The sequence below is a fragment of the Hippocampus zosterae genome, chromosome 1 (assembly GCF_025434085.1).
Source record: "Hippocampus zosterae strain Florida chromosome 1, ASM2543408v3, whole genome shotgun sequence".
Taxonomy (NCBI): Eukaryota; Metazoa; Chordata; class Actinopteri; order Syngnathiformes; family Syngnathidae; genus Hippocampus; species Hippocampus zosterae.
The window spans coordinates 14,668,564-14,689,668 of record NC_067451.1 but is presented as its reverse complement, the minus strand read 5'-3'; the positions used below and the strand labels follow the sequence as shown (position 1 = coordinate 14,689,668).

At 44.1% G+C, this 21,105-nt stretch overlaps 1 protein-coding gene across 2 annotated transcripts in view; it reads left to right on the top strand.

Moving 5' to 3' along the window:
* LOC127604483 (protein phosphatase 3 catalytic subunit alpha-like) overlaps window positions 1-21,105 on the top strand; it is a 39,967-nt gene that overhangs the window by 6,139 nt on the left and 12,723 nt on the right. For both annotated transcript variants that reach the window (XM_052071580.1, XM_052071573.1), the window contains exons 2-5: window positions 11,783-11,983; window positions 16,464-16,588; window positions 17,631-17,742; window positions 19,584-19,729. In XM_052071580.1, the coding sequence (XP_051927540.1) occupies window positions 11,783-11,983; window positions 16,464-16,588; window positions 17,631-17,742; window positions 19,584-19,729 (584 nt within the window). The remainder of the gene's footprint in view (window positions 1-11,782; window positions 11,984-16,463; window positions 16,589-17,630; window positions 17,743-19,583; window positions 19,730-21,105) is intronic.

The window sequence follows — 21,105 nt, the reverse complement described above, 5'->3', positions numbered from 1 at the left end:
GCAAACTCTACACAGGGAGGCCGGCACTGGAATTGAACCCGTTACCTCTGCACTGTGAAGCCGACGTGCTAACCACTGGACTACCGGGCCGGCCGTTATTTTTAATTACATTAAATTAAAATTAATTTAATTTAATTTTTTAATTTCAAAATTATTTGAACAGGATTCAATTGAGTCATGTCGGTTATAAGGCAAACAAATTTATGAAAGTGTTTTGCAATAATTTATCTTGGTCGCATTTTTTTCCTGTCACAAATAAATGGCATTTGAAAAAGGTATGTAAACTTTTTACAAGTGTAATTGTTCTATTACATCTATTGTTTTATTTTTAGTTTTTCTTAGCCATGCCATACAATTTCTTGGCAGTTTATTCGTATAAGCGGAGCTTAAAGGGCTCAATCATAACTGTCCTGTTTCCAGGGATGCACATATAATTTTGAATCTGGTTCTTTGAAATAAATTGTTCTTTGAAATAAAGTTCATTTTCAGAGTACGTAGAAACATATCAATTCATCAAAGCTTGCTGATATCTAATCTGCACAGTTGCCCACATGCATGCATGTATTCATGCATGTGCAAGCCACCACTTCTGGCGTGGCTTGGGGGACTCTGGCCATATTTCTTTTTAGTGCAACATGCGGTCCCATTCCCTCACGGTTGCCCCAAGGCCTTGTTTGAACTGCATATTAGGCGCATAAATGTGTTAAATTTGCATGTTGTTTCGTGAACCAGGGGTCACACCTTGACAGGTCTGTGTGCGTCCTGTGGGGAGAGGGGCAGGTCACTGTCTATTTATAGGGAAAGTACGAGAGAGAGAGAGAGAGAGAGGGAAACAGGGAGCGAGGTGGGGTGGGGGGGAGCTGTTGTCTAATGAGGGCAGGCTGTTAGGCGATGAGTTGTTGTTTCTGTTTGTGTGAGTGTGTGTGTGAGTGTACACAGATGGCGCTTCATGTGTGTAGTGTGCATTAATTGAATGACTTCAAACATATCTTTGCTTATTCCCCTACCACCATCACCACCTTCAAATACCCACGGTCCTGTCTGCTGATCTGGGGCAAAGATGACGGATAAACACACATACACACACGCACTATTAAGAGTCACACAGTTCCCTCTTCAATTTCTATGCACTCCAGATTTTGCTCCTCCCCCTTTTTTAATGACTTGGTCTCATCCTTTCATCCTCCACTTCTTTGCATTTTATTTATTCCTGCAGAGCAACAGAATGCAGGATCTTGGAAGGTGTGTGTATGGGATCATGTTAGATGTAGGTTAGATGTTAACCTACATCTAATAACTTACTGACACACACACACACACACTTGTCACTCGACTAGAAACGCACAGATGATCAGTAGACACAATGTTGCACAAGAATGATAAGATAAGATAAGATATCCTTTATTCGTCCCACACTGGGGAAATTTACAGCCTCCAGCAGCAAGAATGTATGTAGAAAGGAGAAAGAGGAAAAAAAAAAAAATGAGGGATCCTCACTTGTCTATTGTACGTCTTATTGCAGTTCAACATCGAATGTTTCAAATATGTGACAAGTACTCTCCTTAATGTTTATACCCGTTTTCCGAACAAAAAAATTTGAAGAGATGTTGGCATCTTCAGTCTTGTCTGCAATCTCTCTGTTCATCATTGCTGTCACTTCCTGCTACAACATCCCCGCTGCTTGCGAATAGTGTTCTGTGACGCTGAAACTAATGAAATATCCCTATAATTGATTTTAGCCATTATAAATAGTAGGAGGGTGCATTCTGATCAAATTCTGCTCCACTTAGGGCATTTGAGCAGCCCAAACAAATTTAGGGGCTTTGGTTGAAAGCCATGTCATGGACTCATCCTTCGCTGCTCTGTGCTGTTGAGATTTTTGGCAGAGCTGGCTGCTTTTTCACTGAATAGATTCCACACTTGGGAGTTCATCTGTGGAGAGTAAGTCAAAGGACATAAACAGTAGGCAGTGTGAATGGATGAGTGAGAATATTCACAGTCAGTAAGAACTACCTAAAAGTGATTTCATCTGTCATTGTGCAACGGTTGGGGATCACACGCCCCTCCCTTGAAAGAGGAAAATTACCTTTGTTTCTCCCTCAAAGGATTCTTCACCCGAGATGTGCAACAGATTCCTTCAGTTTTTCATTGATAAGGTCTCTACAGCTAGGACTCCGGTCTCAAATACCGCATCTGACCCCTCTGTCCATGTTCCATGTTCAGCTGTACTAAATTCTTTTGATACTGTGTCGTTGGCGCTTTTGGAGGATGTAGTTCGCCAGATGTAGCCATCTGGCTCCCCTTGCGACTCTCTTCCCCCACGCTTCTTTCAGGAGGTTCTCCCGAGTGTTGGTGCATCGGTCTTGGATATCATCAACAGCAGCCTTTCTTCTGGTGTAGTTCCCCAACAGTTTAAACGTGCAGTGGTCCAACCCTTGATCAAGAAACCTGGTCTTGATCCAGATGTGCTGTCAAGTTACAGGCCCATTTCCAAACTGCCTTTCATTTCCAAAATTCTGGAAAAAGTGGTGCACATGCAGTTGAAACTTTTCTTGGATGAACATAACATCTTGGAGGTCTTCCAGTCAGGTTTCAAGACAATGCATAGCATGGAGTCAGCCCTGTTACGCGTTTCTAATGACATCCTCCTGGCAAATGACTCTGGAGACCACGTGTGTCTGGTTTTATCGGACTTAACTGCACCATTTGATACAGTGGATCACAGTATTCTGCTGACTCGTTTGCAGAACTTGTTGGGCATTGGCGGCAGTGCTCTTGAGTGGTTTGGGTCCTATCTCGCTGACAGGACCTTTTGTGTCAGCCTTGGCTGCTCTGAGTCACGCACTGCTCCCCTGTCATGTGGTGTTCCACAGGGCTCAATTCTGGGGCCTCTGCTGTTCTCGCTGTATCTGCTCCCATTGGGTTCCATCTTAAGGAAACATGGTATTCTCTTCCACTGCTATGCAGATGACTGCCAGATCTATGTCCCACTGAGCAAGAAAGACGCCTTCTCATTAAGACCACTCCTATCCTGTCTGGAAGAAATCAAAACCTGGATGGCACAAAATTTCTTGAAATTCAACAAAACAAAGACAGAGGTGATATTATTTGGTCCCAGTGGCCCTTGTACATTCCATTCTGTAGACTTGGGCCCCCTGTCTCCTTATCTGAATTCAACGGTCTCAAACTTGGGCTTTAAACTGGACAGTGATTTCAAACTCGATCGGCAAATCGGTGCCGTTGTTAAATCCAGCTTCTTTCACCTTAGACAGCTAGCCAAAATAAAACTTCTCCTCTCACATGAACACTTTGAGACAGTAATTCATGCCTTTGTCACATCCCGGCTCGATTACTGCAATGCCCTGTACTTCGGAGTCAGCCAGTCCTCCATTAAGCGCCTTCAGCTGGTCCAGAATGCCGTTGCTCGCCTCTTGACTGGTACTCGTAAGAGGGAGCATATAACTCCTACTCTGGCATCCCTTCACTGGCTCCCCATTCATTTTAGAGTTATTTTCAACATCCTCCTCTTTGTTTTCAAATCTCTGAATAATCTCGCGCCACCTTACCTCTCTGAGCTCATCCGCCCCTACACACCTGCCCGGCGCCTCAGGTCTGTGGACCAGTCTTTGTTAGAAGTACCAAGAACAAAACTGATGCTCAGAGGGGATCGAGCCTTTTCTGTTGCTGGTCCCTCTCTCTGGAATGACCTCCCACTGAACATTCGGCAAACCTCCTCGCTGCCCATCTTTAAAGCCCTCCTCAAAACTCACTTGTATTCTTTGGCGTTCGACTCAGCATGACTTAGATTTGTTCTTGATTTTACTGCTTGGTGCTTTCTACCGCCTTTATTACGGATTCGTCTTACTGTTTATTGTGTATGTAAATACTCTATAAATACTGTTGACTTGACAGTCATAAAAAGGTCAAATTGAAAAATTTGTCGAAATAATCATCACAACTTTAAATACTTGAGTTGTATAAATGAGGATTTTGTGGTGATATGTAGTATTCTTGGACAGGTTGTCCACAGGGTCACAAAAGTGCCTTCAAACTTCTAATCACTTAGTCGGCCTATTTAAAGAGTGATGAAGGGCCTCTTCGTAAAGTCCAGTCAGCTAACCTTTATGCCGTCAGGTTCTGGACCGAATCGAATAATGTTTGTGGATTCCAGAAATGCTGGCTCAGGCAAATTGCGATAACAAAAATATTTATTACAGAAAAGCACACCGACAAAGTACAAACAGAAATCACTGGTCTCAAGGAGCCAGGAGAAACAATGCATAAACAAAAGCACTTGCAAAAGGCAAGGCATGAGGGAACACCAAGAATAAACAAACGAAATATCAAGAAGCCAATCACGCAAAGCCAAAGATCAAGAGCAGTAAGAAAACAAATAAAAATACTTACAAACTAGAAACAATGAAAAACAAGAGCAACTATGGAACACTTGAAGCGCAACAGCGAGCAAGTTCAATAATCCGACACGAGACTAGAAAGCTTAGCAGTCCTTTAATACTTGGCAAAGCTTGATTGGAAAATACGGAACAGGTGCGCCTGCTGGAGGGAAACGCCCTTCACTACAACTGGATCTGAAACATAATTAAAGCAGACAGAACATGACATATGCCACCTTTCCTACACCTTTTTTGGATGATGTCACCAAATCAAGGAGTGATGAAAACGTGCTTTCTGTCCAACATACGATAGGATAGCACTTTTTCAAATGAATTTGACTCCACTTTTCCATACTGACGTAAACGCGCAACGACAAGTATCGCTGACGTATCTTGCGGACTTCACCCATCCATCTGTTAGCGTGGCGGCCGTGCTGGAGCCTTTCCCAGCTGTTTTCAGGCAATAGGCAGGGTACACCTTGAATAGGTCACCCGTCAATTCCAGCACACATAGTCAAACAACCATTCAGTTTTTTGTGCACAAGTGCATTACAACCAAAACAACAATGACAAACTTGTGGGATGTTCTTGTCTTTGTGCTTCTAAAACATCATTTTACGACACCACTACTTGAATTGATTTGAATCGTATTACTTACACACGTCAAGTTATAAACTCACTCATTTGTTGTTGTAATGTGTGATAATGAATGAATAATCATTGAGGTTAAGATGGTTTTATGTGACTACTTTCCATCTGGCCAAATCTGAATGTAAACACTATATAAACACCAATTGCATTAGTTGTCTCCTCCCACAGTGCTGAAATCATACACTGCCACTGACGGCTATCTTGTCGATGCCGAATATGCATTGTCACTAGGAGGTTTGGCAGTGATTAAGAACAACCCTGAACCTCAAATTCAAATGTCTTTCTGCACTAAAATGAAAAAGAGCTTGTATTATGTGCCAATGAAAAGGTCAGCAGTCGGTTGAAAATGACATTTATGGTAAAACTGCATTGGTGCCGAGCCCTCTTCTGGAAATGGTTTTCCCAAGTATCATTTCGTTCTCTGCTGCTCTTGACACCCTGCCGTCTTGTTCACACTTGACTCTACATTTATGAGTGTGCGCATACACACAGATGCACACACACACGCGCAAACGCACACACATATACATGCCTTAGTTTTGCCTCAAACGAGGTGCATGCATGTATTGAGTTACTGTGTATGTACTAGCTTGTGTTTATGTACATTACACCACTGGACTACAAAGTTGAGTCACACATTGACCACGGCTTATTCTCGTTTTTTTTTTCAGAACTCTGAAGTCACACGCACGAGTAACTTATACTCTTCTGTGTTGTCTGACTGCCTGGTATGCACAAACTTTTTAAAAATATTAATCAGCCGCTACCTGAAAGGCAAAGATGGTCCTCGCACTCGGTGTGGAGTGACGGAAAGCAGACTCTCCAGTTTGGCAGCTGCTGTTGTCCTGGGTTGTGTCAGGGTGCTCTGGTGTGTTGATGTGTTGTATTCACTCTTAAGCTTACGTAATGGCCTACTTATTGAGACATGAGGTGCAATTAGGTAGTAGCGAGTCGTCATGTGTTAGCTAATGCCTCTTTTCTACAGCACAGTACCTACATGGCTACGACTCGACTTTTTTCCACTGTCACAACTAGTTATAGACCAATTACACTGGTAAACAGAACATTTTAATCAATGAGTCCCTAAAGGTGTTTTTGACACTGATTTAAAAATGACTTTATGAAATTTTTAATCACATTTTTGAGATATTTTCATTTTTGGTTTTTAAGTTTGACCAATAAAAGCTTGCTTGCTCAATACAGATTTTACCATGCATTGTAATTCATAGCTAGATGTTTCAGAAAAAAAATCACCTGTTCGTGAAAAAACTGATTGGTGACGGGATCCCACAAACGTACACACAAATAAAATCCATAATAAAAACATTTATTTCAAGAAAAGACAAAGGGCCGACAAAGTACAAACAGAAATCGCTGGCAGCAAAAAGCTAGCAAAATGAAACATGAATGGAAAGAGCTTGAAAAAGGCAGTGTAATAGCAAAACCTCAAAATGCAAAAAACAAATAGCAAGAGTCCAAACATGCCTAACCCAAATCAGCAAAAATCTGTGATTATTAAGTGTGTGTATATAAAAAAAAAAATCCTCATCTCACCCCTCGGGTGGTGTCCGTCCCTCATTCAGCTTGGGTCCTCTACCAGAGGCCAGGAAGCTTGAGGGTTCTGCGCAGTATCCTTGCTGTTCCCAGCACTGCACATTTCTGGACTGAGATGTCCGATGTTGTTCCCGGGATCTGTTGCAACCACTCATCTAGTTTGGGGGTCACTGCCCCGAGTGCTCCGACCACCACAGGCACGACTGTCACCTTTACCTTCCAGGCTCTCTCCAGCTCCTCTCTGAGCCCTTGGTATTTCTCGAGTTTCTCATGATCCTTCTTCCTGATGTTTCCATCACTTGGGACCGCTACATCCACTACAACGGCTTTCCTCTGCCCTTTATCTATGATCACGATATCTGGTTGGTTCGCCATTACCATCTTGTCAGTCTGGATCTGGAAGTCCCACAGGATCTTCGCTCGGTCATTCTCCACCACCTTCGGAGGTGTTTCCCATTTTGACCTTGGGGTTTCCAGTCCATTCTCCGCACAGATGTTTCGGTAGACTATGCCAGCCACCTGGTTATGGCGTTCCATGTAGGCTTTCCCTGCCAGCATCTCACACCCTGCAGTTATGTGTTGGATCGTCTCAGGTGCCTCTTTGCACAACCTACACCTTGGGTCTTGTCTGGTGTGGTATATCTGGGCCTCGATGGCTCTGGTGCTCAAGGCCTGCTCCTGAGCAGCCAGGATGAGTGCCTCTGTGCTGTCCTTCAGGCCAGCCCTCTCTAGCCACTGATAGGACTTCTTGAGATCAGCCACTTCAGTTATGGTCCGGTGGTACATCCCGTGTAGGGGCTTGTCCTCCCATGATGGTCCCTCTTCCAGCGCCTCATCTTCTGTTCCCCATTGTCTGAGACATTCTCTGAGTACGTCATCCGTTGGAGCCTTCTCCTTGATGTATTCATGGAGCTTGGATGTTTCATCCTGGACAGTGGCTCTCACACTCACTAGTCCCCGGCCTCCATCCTTTCGGCTTGCGTACAGTCTCAGGGTGCTGGATTTGGGATGGAACCCTCCATGCATGGTTAGGAGCTTTCGGGTCTTAACGTCTGTGGTGTGAATCTCTTCCTTTGGCCACCTTATTATTCCTGCAGGGTATCTGATCACTGGCAGGGCATAGCTGTTTATTGCCCGGGTCTTATTCTTGCCATTGAGCTGGCTTCTTAGGACTTGCCTCACTCGCTGGAGGTATTTGGCCGTAGCCGCTTTCCTTGTTGCCAGTTCGAGGTTGCCATTGGCTTGTGGTATACCAAGGTACTTGTAGCTGTCCTCAATGTCTGCTATTGTTCCTTCAGGGAGTGAGACCCCTTCAGTGCGGACTACCTTTCCTCTCTTAGTCACCATCCGACTACATTTCTCAAGCCCGAATGACATCCCGATGTCGCTGCTGTAGATCCTGGTTGTGTGGATCAGGGAATCTATGTCCCTTTCGCTCTTAGCATACAGCTTTATGTCATCCATGTAGAGGAGGTGACTGATCATAGCTCCATTTCTGAGGCGGTATCCATAGCCTGTCTTGGTGATTACATGGCTTAGGGGGTTCAGTCCTATGCAGAACAGCAGTGGGGAGAGTGCATCACCTTGGTATATGCCACATTTGATGGACACTTGGGTAAGTGGCTTGCCATTGGCTTCAAGTGTGGTTTTCCACATCCTCATCGAGTTCGCAACGAAGGCTCTTAGGGTCCTGTTCACCTTATACAACTCCAAGCATTCAGTGATCCATGTATGTGGCATCGAGCTTTCTTGTAATCAATCCAAGCTGTGCACAGGTTGGTACGTCGGGACCTGCAGTCTTGTGCGACTGTTCTGTCAACCAGGAGCTGATGTTTGGCTCCTCTGGTATCTCTACCAATGCCCTTCTGTGCTTCGTTCATGTATTGATCCATGTGTCCACTTATCTTAGCCGCAATGATGCCTGACATGAGCTTCCATGTTGTGGAGAGACAGGTTATTGGCCGATAGTTAGATGGGGCTGCACCCTTCGAGGGATCCTTCATGATCAGGATCGTTCGCCCTTCGGTTAGCCATTCTGGGTGAGTCCCATCCCTCAGCAGCTGGTTCATTTGTACTGCTAGGCGCTCATGGAGTGCTGTGAGTTTCTTTAGCCAGTAAGTGTGGACCATGTCCGGGCCTGGTGCTGTCCAGTTCTTCATATCTGAGACTCTTTCCTGTATGTCTGCCACTGTTATGGTAACCGGGTTCTGTTCAGGGAGGTTGCTGTGTTCCTCTCTCAGGGTCACCAGCCATTGTGCACTGCTGTTATGTGCAACCTCCTTCTCCCATATGCCTTTCCAGTACCTTTCAGTTTCCAGTGTTGGTGGGTCAGCTATGGTGTTAGGACCCTGCCACTGAGCGTACACTTTCGCAGGTTGTGTTGCGAACAGCCTGTTTATTCGTCTGGCCTCATTCTCTTTCGTGTACCGCTTTAGGCGACTGGACAAGGCTTGGAGCCTTTGTTTGGCAGTTTCGAGTGCTTCAGGTATGGTCATCTGGATGTACCTCTCGGGTATCGGCCTTTTCATCACACCTCTCTGGGCCTCCGTCAATTGACTCACATCTTTCCGGGCCGCCTTGCTCTTAGCCTCCAACCGTCTTTTCCATGGTGGGTAACTTATCTCATGGCTTCCATGGTTGCTCTTATAGCCCAGAGTCTCCAGGATCACTGATGCTAAAGCGTATATCAGCTCATTGGTTTCTGTGATCGTTACGGTAGGGATCGCCCTCAGTGCTGCATTCACACTTTCTATGAGACTTTCAGATGGTACTTCACATAGCCGTTGTAATCGGTTTCTAGGTTGCCCAGCTTTCATTCTCGCCATGATCTTAGCTTTCAGGTCAGTTGCTCCCTCGCTCAGCATTTCATTCATTGGGGCTGGCCACCCAATCTCATCATCTGCATTCATTGGGGCTTGCCTCCCAATCTCTTGTATGACCTCCTCCTCTGATCTGGCAGCCTGGGGCCCTTCACCATGGAACCTGCGTTGTACCTCATCAATCTCAAGTTGTGACAGCAGTTGCCGTTTGTGGATGTTGGAACACTGAGCTACTAGTTGTTTCGCGGTCAACCGTGACTGTGGGTTTCGAAGTAACCATTTAGCCCACATTCTCTGCATGTAACCCCTCTGACTAGGGTTGCTTGAGTAGTAGCATTCCAACAGAGCCATGTTATCGCATCTCGCCCATCTCCGCTTTGTTCCAGTAGCCCATTTTTCATCAAGGTGCTCTGGTTCCCCAGCACCTGACGCAGACCTTGTTTGGCCGGGCGACGTCTGAGCCGGCATGTCATTCGTTTTATTGTCTCTCATCATTGTATGAGGTAGGCATTAGCGTGAAGGATCTTGCCCAAGGACCCACACTGGATGGTGTTATGTGCTCATTTTTGCCCCAAGCGGGATTCGAACCACCGTCTCCCGTATGCCAAACCGATGCCTTACCAACTGAGCTATCCAGCCGCTGTGTATATATATATATATATATATATATATATATATATATATATATATATATGAATGACTGATGCCAGCATCTTACACCATGCTGGCATCAGTAAGATGCTGGCAGAGAAAGCCTACATGGAACGCCATAACTAGGTGGCTGGCATAGTCTACCGAAACATCTGTGCGGAGTATGGACAGGAAACCCCAAGGTCAAAATGGGAAACACCTCCGAAGGTGGTGAGGAATGACTGAGCAAAGATCCTGTGGGACAAGTGATGGAAACATCAGAAAGAAGGAACACGAGAAACTCGAGAAATACCAAGGGCTCAGAGAGGAGCTGGAGAGAGCCTGGAAGGTAAAGGTGACAGTCATGCCTGTGGTGGTCGGAGCACTCGGGGCAGTGACCCCCAAACTAGATGAGTGGTTGCAACAGAACCCGGGAACAACATCGGACATGTCAGTCCAGAAATGTGCAGTGCTGGGAACAGCAAGGATACTGCGCAGAACCCTCAAGCTTCCTGGCCTCTGGTAGAGGACCTGAGCTGAATGAGGGATGGACACCACCTGTGGGGTGAGACGAGGATTTTTTTTTTTGACTGATGCATTCAATGAGGTATGGTTTTCTCAGTCTCCCAAAAACCAAAGCGAGTAGATTACTGTAAGGCACCACACAATGGAAAGTGGACCGAAGTTGTATCTGGCAAAAATATGATCCATTCGTGCCACGAGCAAGCTTTGTACAACCCGTTTTTCATGTACTTAGCTATAGCACTGGACGTACCCATGTCATTGAGGGTTGGGTGCTTGTTCCTTAGCAAAATGGAATGTGAAATTCACGTTAAAATATCCTGACCGACATGAGTGCGAACCCTCACAGAGATGATTGTCGCTTGTTCCCAGCGTCAAAAATGAGAAAGAGGCATGGCAATCTCGAACAGGGAGGAATAAACAGACGGTGCAAGAGGAGTGCAAAACAGAGACAAAGTAGCAGAGTCAACGTGTGCGTGTGTTTGTGTGTGTGTGTGTGTGTGTGTGTTTGTGTGTGTGTGTGTGTGCGTGTGTGTGTGTGTGTGTGTCTGTGTGTGTGTGTGTGGAGAGAAAAAGAGCCAGGCCTACTTTTAGTGTGTGATCTAGGCCATTATCTGTGTTAGCACTGGTGGGGCTCGAACAGGCTCAGTGGATTCTGCGCAACAATGCCTTTTATTACATATGATCTCATGTGTGTTCAGGTGATGTGCCTCTCACAAAACAAGCAGTCAGCCATGTACTGTAACTGCTACTGTTGCATACATGATGTACGCATGCGCCCTGTACACCTCTGCCTTTTGTTTCGTACCACTGACTTTGTGTTCGCTCGTGTATGATCGCAATGTTACCAACGTGTCTATTTTTTGTGGCTGTGACTCCTCACGTGCAGCTGTACACTCTCGTTGTATCACCCTCGTCCCCGCACCCCCGTGCTCCAGCAGTGGCCTGAGGGCCTTCATTATGTAAGAAAGACATTACTGCAGAACAGAGGCGAGCACCCCTGATAACTGTGGCAGCCCCTGCTTCATTACAGTACGCCTTACCCTCCATAACTTACGCAGAGTCAAAGCGTGCAGCTCAATAATGGAGAGCACAGAGGGCCTCTAATGTTTGGAGACATCTATTCATCATTTCTGCACCCCTCAGTCACAGTGCACACCAGCTCGCTTTTGTTTTCATCCGCACACCTTTTCAAATGATCTCTCTCCACAGCGGTCCCCTTCCCTCTGGCCCATCGGCTGACCATGAAGGAAGTGTTCGACGCTGAGGGCCGACCGAGGGTGGACCTGCTCAAAGCTCACCTCACCAAGGAGGGCCGGCTGGAGGAGGCGGTGGCCTTGCGCATCATCGATGAAGGCGCTGCCATCCTACGCCAGGAGCGCACCATGTTGGACATTGAGGCTCCAGTAACAGGTATGGCTCTACAAGGCAGTAAAATGATTACTCATAGTAATTAAAAAGTAGAAGATTACCCAAAAAAGATCTGGACTGCACATCACCATTGTGAAGAACTGTGCCGATAGTTCGACGTGAAATGCTCAGCCGAATTAATTCCCAAACTGGCAAAACGAAAATCAAGATGCACAGGTTTTATGCTCGACAAATATAGTTATTGCGAGTCATTACCCTCAAATAACTTTGCGTTTCCCCGTTGTTGCAACCAATTCAGTCTACATTATTAAGGCAGGTAGGTGCAGGGTAAGTCTTTCACTTACATTCGCATGTACATTAGTACATGTTTGAACCACAGACTTATATATGAATGAACTCACAGTGCAGCCTCCTCCCCGTTGGGAGAAGCAAAGCCACCGGTCGATCCCCAAACCCGCCTAACTTGAATACATTGATTTCGCTGCAGCGTTTTCACATTGTTTGCTGTCTCTACAGCATAAATGCCACCATGTATAGCCTACGGTTGTATAAAGAAATCTGGGAGAAGTGCTACAAGCACATTTTACAGGTAAGAATGTCATCTTAAATGTTCTCAAACAAGGTATACCCAGTGGGGGGCGGTGAGCTTTGGAGCTGGGCCTTCAGTGGTTATCAAGTGATCGAATCCACCTTAAATAACGCCATCACGTGAAAATATGTACCCCCAGAGACAATCGATATATTATACACCTCACAATATCTGCATGTATTTGCTTGACAAGGAAATGGCATGAAGCAAGGAGAATAGGGCGGGTGGGAAGACAGGGTAGATTGAGATTAATGGAAAGCAAAATGGAAAACTGATTTCTGAAACTAGAAGACAACCATACGTACTGCAACCCACCCAGACGATGGACAAAAGTGTGTGTGTATATTTATGCAAATCTTAAGTGGTGAGATGAATCTATGTGGGTTGTTCCACATTGCTAGTCTTTCACAGGTCCCCGGGGACAATGAAAGACAAGCAGATGTTGCGCTGGTGGAGTAGAAGGTGTTTATTGCAAACCTTTTGCAACCTGCTGTTTTCGGCACAGAAATATTGATCTGCTATTCGAAGTTCTTCCGCAGCTAAACAATCTGACTCAGAAGAACCTACCTCACATTACTTTTGTCTGAGCAAGACAAAGTGATGAGTGAATAATTACAAATAGAACTGAGACGAATTAGTCCAGGTTTTCACGGACGGTACTAAACAGAAGAGAAAATCTCGATAAAGAATTGAGAAATGGGTGGATAGGGAAATAAAATTCAGGCTTTGGGAGAAACACAGAAGATAGAAATTCAACTGCCTTAAAAAAACTACAATAAAAAAGTGGGAGAAGCACAACAATCCGGCACTGTATTTTTTTACTGGCCAAACAGAGTCTTGTAAATTAGAGAGATTAATTCTGAATAATAACAATTTTGGCGCATTATAAGGCGCCAGCAAGAAAGCTGGAAATGAGGACCATTTTTTAAAATCTTCTAACTGGAATATGATACATCCAATAAACAAAAGATTGGAATCCATAGATGAAAACAAAAATTTGAATTCCCCAGCCAGAACTCGTACCAACAGCAAATGCAATGTGTGTGAGCTGACCTAATGAGGAGATTTGCAGTCCATGTGTGAGGAAAAATAGACAAATATTGCCAGTGCAACATGCGGCGGATGTCTACGTTCGTGGTTTCATACCCAGAATGGCTGACCCTTCCATAACGTGGGTGTGCACACCCACACAAAAATATTTCTTTCCAATAAAGGGAGACTGTTTGTTTTGAAAAAAATGTACAACTATTTCTTTTGAGAGAATACCTGGAAAAGTTGGTCCCATTGTTTACACCATTACTTTCCATTTAGGTGGCTGTAGCACCCTTGTATGCAGTGAGTGATCATGAGTGGTGCTGCAGGGCAATTATCCAATTTCACTCAATTTGTCTGAAAATGATTATTTATTGATTACCAAAAGGACTTTGCTCATCTGCCGATGTGAGTGATGGAATGTGACAGACAAAGCAATTAAATTTTGTTGTTTCAGTCTGGGTACGTTTGGTTTGGATTCCTCATGTGACCTTTTTTCGCCACCTGTTCTCGTTATGAGTGTTCCTTGTGTTTAACCAATCATCTCGCTCAACCCTTTGTGTCTTGTCCAGATGTTTCTTGTTGTCTTGTCACTTTGCCTGTATTTAGTTCACTGAGTTTCTGTCAGTCTTTGTTGGGTCGTTGTGAGCCGTGAAGATGTGAGCATACATCTGCTCCTGTCATGTTTTGTTTCCTGTTATAGTTTGGTTTGATACTTGTGATTTCCAAGCATTTTTTGAGTACTTCGACTTGGTGTTTTTTCCATTGTACTCCTGTGTGTATTTTTTGTTAAATACATTTTGGTCTATCCTCCCTGCTCCTCCCGGCTTTTTGGGGTCCTACAATTACAATCACGCAAAACGTGACAAATTGTCTCATATGAAATGGCTGAAGTTACAGTGAGCCTGGGTAGCCACCTCTCAGGGATTCCACCAAGCAGCTACTAAAAACTAAACCGGCCAAAATTCCACATTGAATATGTTTGCGGGCAAATTGAAATGAGACAAGATCGCCATGATTTCAGTTTTCAGTTTTTTGGGGTGACATTTTTGTTTTGTGTTGTGCAGTGAGATTTTTTTTTTTGTAAAGGGGGGATGTTTACGCCACTAGGCATTCTTGCAGAGGCTCATTGATGAGTGAAAAAGCAGATATGTATGGCTCAATTTCACCCAGGTCATTCTCAAATTCAAGGTGGATTGAAAAGAGGATGCAAAACTGACAGAGACAGAAAGATTGCAACGTGATGAAGGGACAGACAGATGTCAGCATTCAGACAGATGTGGAAGATCTAAAATGAAGCGGCTGCAGAGGGGCGCTTTGACTAAGGGAAAGCAGACAGATGGTGAGAGAGGGGATGGGGAGATCATACGGTCCCGAAGTCTTTCACAATGTGACAGCTTCCAACGAGAAGGCTCATTTGAGGTGGTGGAGTACACATTGGGATATGAAATGCAACATGCATATTTGACGAAATTGAATCGTGAAGTACGGGTTCACTGAATGACAACATTCACCATAACACCGAGGGTCAGTTTTAGTGCGAAACGGTGACACAAGACTCTTTTCTGAATGATGACAATTTGTTTTGGGCAAATCAAACTATATTTATGCTGCACGGTTCAAGTGGCACAATTGCGATTTGGAAGAATTTAGATATGTGTCATGTCTGCAGAACAAGACAAAAAAAACAAGGAATTGGGTCCAATTGTTGATGATAATCACATACAGACGTCATTGCAGTTTTCTTACACTGTATGCTCAAAATGCACAAATAAATACCAAAAAACTAAACAAAACAAAACAAAAAAAAAGCTTCCACTGATATAACGACAATAATTGCTGACGGGACAAATGCTCAGTTTACGCTAAGTCAGTCTAGGTCAGGGGTGGGCAATTATTTTCCCGGGGGGGGCAAATGAGAAGCAGAAAATATTGTGGAGGGCCTGGCCAAAAGTTAGAAATAGAAATAGAAAATAAAGAAGATAGCACAATGTCTTTGTATGCCAGTCATAATGTAACATTCTCCTCCACCATCACACTCAGCACCGGTTCTCCTTAAGGATGTGTACTGAGCCCCCTGTTGTTCATGCTCTACACATTTGACTGCTGTCCGACTCTTATTAGCGGTTCAGTTTTTAACATGATAATAAATCAAACCATTCTAGGAAATGTTCATTTGCTCGAGCCACAAGCAATTTACTCTGTGCATGGAAATTGCCAGACTCGGACTGAGTAAGAATCGCTTCCTTGTTTTTCAAAGTCTCGTAGATTTGAGTCTTTCCGACTCCAGGCGTCTCCTGAATGTTTCGTACTTTGTTACCCGCTTCGTTTAATCAGATACATATCACTTTCCCTTCCATGGTCATTACTCTCTCCCTCTTTCTTCGTCTTCCCTTCCCTCCCTGTGCTCTGCAACTTGAAGTAACTGAGCCACCTGGTGTTGAAATACCTGTAATTACAAGTCCAAACGAAATGAATGCAATTAAACCTTAATTGTGCACCAATCTTCGGCGGGCCGGATTAAAAAGACCAACGGGCCGGATCCCGCCCGCGGGCCGTAGTTTGCCCACCTCTGACTCTAGGTCAACCAGTGTGCCACGTTTAATATTTGTATTGTGTATTATTGTTTACGTCTGTCCTCACTTGTGTACTTCTATGTATTGTTGCAAGAATTCTGTGAATGATAACACCGTATTGGATGTGTCACATGTGAATAAACATTTGGAAAAATGGGATACAGGCATTCAACGGGAATTGCCCACTTGGATCTGCGGTGTCGATCCAGCCAAAGCGTCATAGTGGAATGGGGGGAGCATAATGTACAATTCAAATTGCTTCTGTGCAGAATGTGACTGCAACCAGGATGATACGATGCCCTCGTATGATATATGTCATTGTCAGTGTGCGGAGATATCCACGGCCAGTTCTTCGACCTGATGAAGTTGTTTGAAGTGGGAGGTTCCCCTGCCAATACGCGCTACCTCTTCCTGGGGGACTATGTGGACAGGGGCTATTTCAGTATCGAGGTGAGAACGCATCGACACTGGATCATGACCGAGCCTGACTGCAGATTGCGAATAATTAACGCTGCCCTTAAAGTGATTATAAATGTCTACGTTGATACTTTAGAAGACCGTAATTGATGGTGGACATCTATAAGGGATGACAGAGTCCAACCATCAAAAAATAAAATAAAATAAAAACGTTTTTCCCCATTTTTAAATGACATTATCGACAACAAGACCACAAATTGTCTTTGTGCAGTAGATGCAAGTGCATGAAGGTTTTTCTGCACATCACATTGTCTTGCTGAAGTGAACCGTGGTGAAGCGTGAGTGTTATGTCATTGACAGTTTGGTGGGAGGTGAGCAATATTTAGTCCACCTTTGTTCCTATCGTCAAGGGCAGACAGACCTAATGTAGAGCAGTCCCTTTCAGGATATCAGCTGGGAAAACTCAATTCTGGAGTCAATTTATTTTAGTTACATTTGTTTAGTTTACTTTGACTCTCACGTTACCCCAAATTGACCATTGCTGTCTGATTATGGCCATATGAAGTTCAAGTCTGTATTTTGTTCCCTTTCAGACACTTGCATTTTGCGCAGAGGTGGTTAGACAGACAGTTGCGTGATGCGACAAATAGGATGAGAATTAAAAACAGCAGGCCATGTGAATGGACTGTAACCACGAACAAACACTCAATGTTGCAAAATTAGCTCTACTCTTATCCGGCATATTGAAATGTTGCTATGATGTATGATGAAGACTCGTTTTTGTGTGATTTCCTTCCCAATTTTTGTGAATGGCATTTGAAAAGGGTCTATGCTTGTGAATGTGTTTCATTAAATGTTTTGCTAAACTTTTATTTTGATGTATTGCTCACTGTTCAAATGTTAAGGACTTTTTCTTTTGTATTATTTACTTTTTTTGTGTGTATTATTGAAGATAATTGTTTGTTCAGTCAAAAGAAAGAGGAATGACCATTTGCATGTTTCTACCATAGACACAACAAATCATCTCATTCGTTTGCTTCTTTGAATTCTTTCTCTTTCCCCGGTGAACATTTAGTGTGTGCTGTACTTGTGGTCACTGAAAATCCTCTACCCAAAGACACTCTTTCTTCTACGGGGAAATCATGAATGTAGACATCTGACGGAATATTTCACCTTCAAACAAGAATGTGAGTAACTCGTTTGTTCTCTCAAAATGTCACAACGTGTGCGTTCATCCTATGCGTCATTTCCACTTATGCGGTGCGATTTCTTAGTGAAAAGTTGTTCATAAGAGCAACAGTTTCTCCACAGTGTTGCATTTTTTTATCGCTCATTTTATTTAATTAAAATTTGGGCAGCACATTGTGTAGAACAATTGCCTCAAAGTCCCAGGATTCTGGATTCAAATTTTCAGGTTGCATGCACTACTCCAGCATTTAAAAAAAACATCTCTCTCTCTCTTTTCCGATCCGCTTAATCCTCACAAGGGTCGCGACGGGTGCTGCAGCCTATCCCAGCTGTCTTCGGGCAGTAGGCGGGGGACACCCTGAACCGGTTGCCAGCCTATCGCAGGGCACATAGAGATGAACAACCATCTGCGCTCACACTCACACCTCGGAACAATTTAGAGTGTTCTATCAGCCTGCCATGCATGTATTTGGAATGTGGGAGGAAACCCTAGTACCCGGAGAAAACCCACACAGGCCCGGAATGATGCAAACTCCACACAGTACCGTATGAGGGAGTCCAGTAATGCCATTGGAAAAGTATTTTGTTTTGTATCATAGTGTATCAGTGTTTGATCCCAGATTAAGTGTGGTCCTCTATCTCTCCATTCCTCGACCATGTTCCTAGCTGAGTCCTTCAGTCTTCATTCCCCCCAATCGAGACTTTCTTTGAGCTGATTCTTCCATTCCTTTCCCAGATCATTTCTAAGCCTACTCTCTGACTCCACTCTGCCTGTGAGTCCTGTCCAAGAGTGGATGATTAGCGGCAAATTAATTTGGCCCACACTGATTGGTTCTGGGACATCCTCCTCAATGTCTGATTGGCCAGGGGACGAGGAAGCTAATTTCCCCTGGTGCTCCTGGCGAATAGTGGTCGCCCTCAATTACCATCTGCTGCATGTGTGTGCTTTTGCAGTATCTTTAGAAATAATGCGTGTGTGTGTATGTGTGTGTGTGTGTGAGAGAGAGAGAGAGAGAGAGAGAGAGAGAGAGAGAGAGAGAGAGAGAGAGAACAAGAAGAAGAAGAAAAGAGCTGACACATGTCACAAGTCACATGGAGTGAATGACAATGACACTCCTGGCAAACACACTCACACACACACCTTTACATCTCTCGGCTCACATAAATGCTACACTGTTCCAATACTCACCTTGATTGATTGGAGCAAATCGCCTGTCCTCAGCCACTTCCTTCTCCTCTTACTCTCCACAAATGTTGCCCCCTTCTTTTCTTCTCTCTTGTATCATTTCTAAATGTCCTCCCTTTTTTTCTATTCATGACATTATCGTATTGTTAGTCTTCCACAATCTACTCCTTTGATTTCATGATTTATTTTTTTTAACCTTTGTGCTATTTTAATCCAGCGATATTGTCTTTGTGTTAGAACTCATTTTCAGGGCCGTGTGTGAAATGTACTTTCAAGATACGTCCTCTTGGAGTTCATAAGTGATATTGCTGCCAAATCAAAGGAGGATTTTGTTTTTAGAACATTTTTCTCACAGTCTGTGCTGCTTCATGCTCATATTTGGGTCAGATTTTTAAATCCCTGAAAGTGGAGTCTTGAAAGCATATATTGCACCTATGCCATCCTATATGTGTTTTCATGTGTCCATACATAAATGGCTCATGAAAGTCACACTGCGCTTTCAGTCCCAGCTTTGATCTCTCTCACTTTCTTTCTCACTTTATACTTTTGTTTGAATCCAATAACAAACACACTGTGTGACAAACTGGCCGTTCAAAGCATAATCCAAAATACATTTGGAGCTTCTCTCAACTTGTGTCCCAAAATGTCCCGCAGGTAAGATTAAGTATTCGGAGCAGGTGTATGACTCCTGCATGGAGGCGTTTGATTGCCTGCCGCTAGCAGCTCTGATGAACCAGCAGTTTCTCTGTGTGCACGGGGGCCTTTCACCAGAGATCCACACACTGGATGACATCAAAAAGGTACACACGCTCAAAATCTTGTTGCACACATTTGAGATAACCTCACTCTTTTTTGTTTAGATTTGTTGCATCAAATTTCGACATTTTCAAACATTTGAAAACAGAAAATAATTCTGGGTGATTAATAGCATATTCTCCTGGCATATTTTCTGAAGCGAAGTGCACTTTTTTGGCTGTGCCAATCCTCACATCGACTTACTATAACTGTGTCATTTACGCATTCAGGGTAGAACTCAACAAAAAGGAGGGCGTGCCCTGTTAAATCTCACCTTGTGCGCACACTCCCAAAAACATGGGTTCCTTTCCTCTTGCACAATCTAAAGACTGTAGTAAGTCCAGGTCCTTGTGAAGGTACATCATATTGCAGACTTTGGGCCCTATTTTCATGCGCAGTGCAATTCTAGTGCATCTAGAGCCATTTGCGCCATTGTGGGAGTGAACATAGCCAACTTAATTGCTGGCCAACTGAAGCACTCCTTTCATTCCCTTTAATTCAGCACAGGTAGAAGCATAATGGACTCGCTCGCTGGTGCCCAAGCAGGAAATTAGCGTTCACAGAGGACTTTTATCACAAACAGCAAGGAGCTGCCCACTTGTGGCTGCTTTAAAGTTGAGCACTGTAAAGTGAGCCTTTAGGGGACAACTTTTACCCCGGATCCTACATCTGAGTGTGACACCCTCCTTAGCTCCGTGCACGCACACGCACACACACACACAGACACACACAGTCATGGGGTGGCCCACATATGCTCACCAACTGTTCACCAGCCAGAATGTGAATGTACGACATTATGCCGACGGCGGGACATTGACATTATGTCATATTAATTGGGGAAAAGGGATCAGTACCAGTGGACTTGTTTTGTTTTGGTGTTTTTTGTTTTTTGTTTTACCTGCAAATACCATTTCTGCAGGCTGATGGGGGCTTGAGCCCTGACCACAAAGGCACATTACTGGGCAACCTGATCAACATTCACTCGCTTTGCACTGGCTCCAAACATCCATTCAGTCCTGAATTAGTATTCTTACGAAAGTATTTTTATTGAATACAGACTGCTAAAACACGTTCTCCTTCAAAGTAGCCAGTTAGATGAGCTGCACACACATCACTAGTGTGTAACTTCCAGATCTTCTACTTAAGTTAATTTCACACTTAAAGTGTGACATCTTTTCCAAATGGCTTTCTACAGAATTCTGAAAACTCCACACTCCGGGAATTAGGGCCATTCTCAGATTTCATTGAGTCACCCCTGTTTTTCTGATCACGCACAAATTTCTAGGTTACGTGTGTCAGATGTGTGCACGTGAGTATTGGAGGCATAGTTTGAAAGTGGTAAGCCATGCGCTTAAAAAAATGACTTGATTGCAAGCGGGAG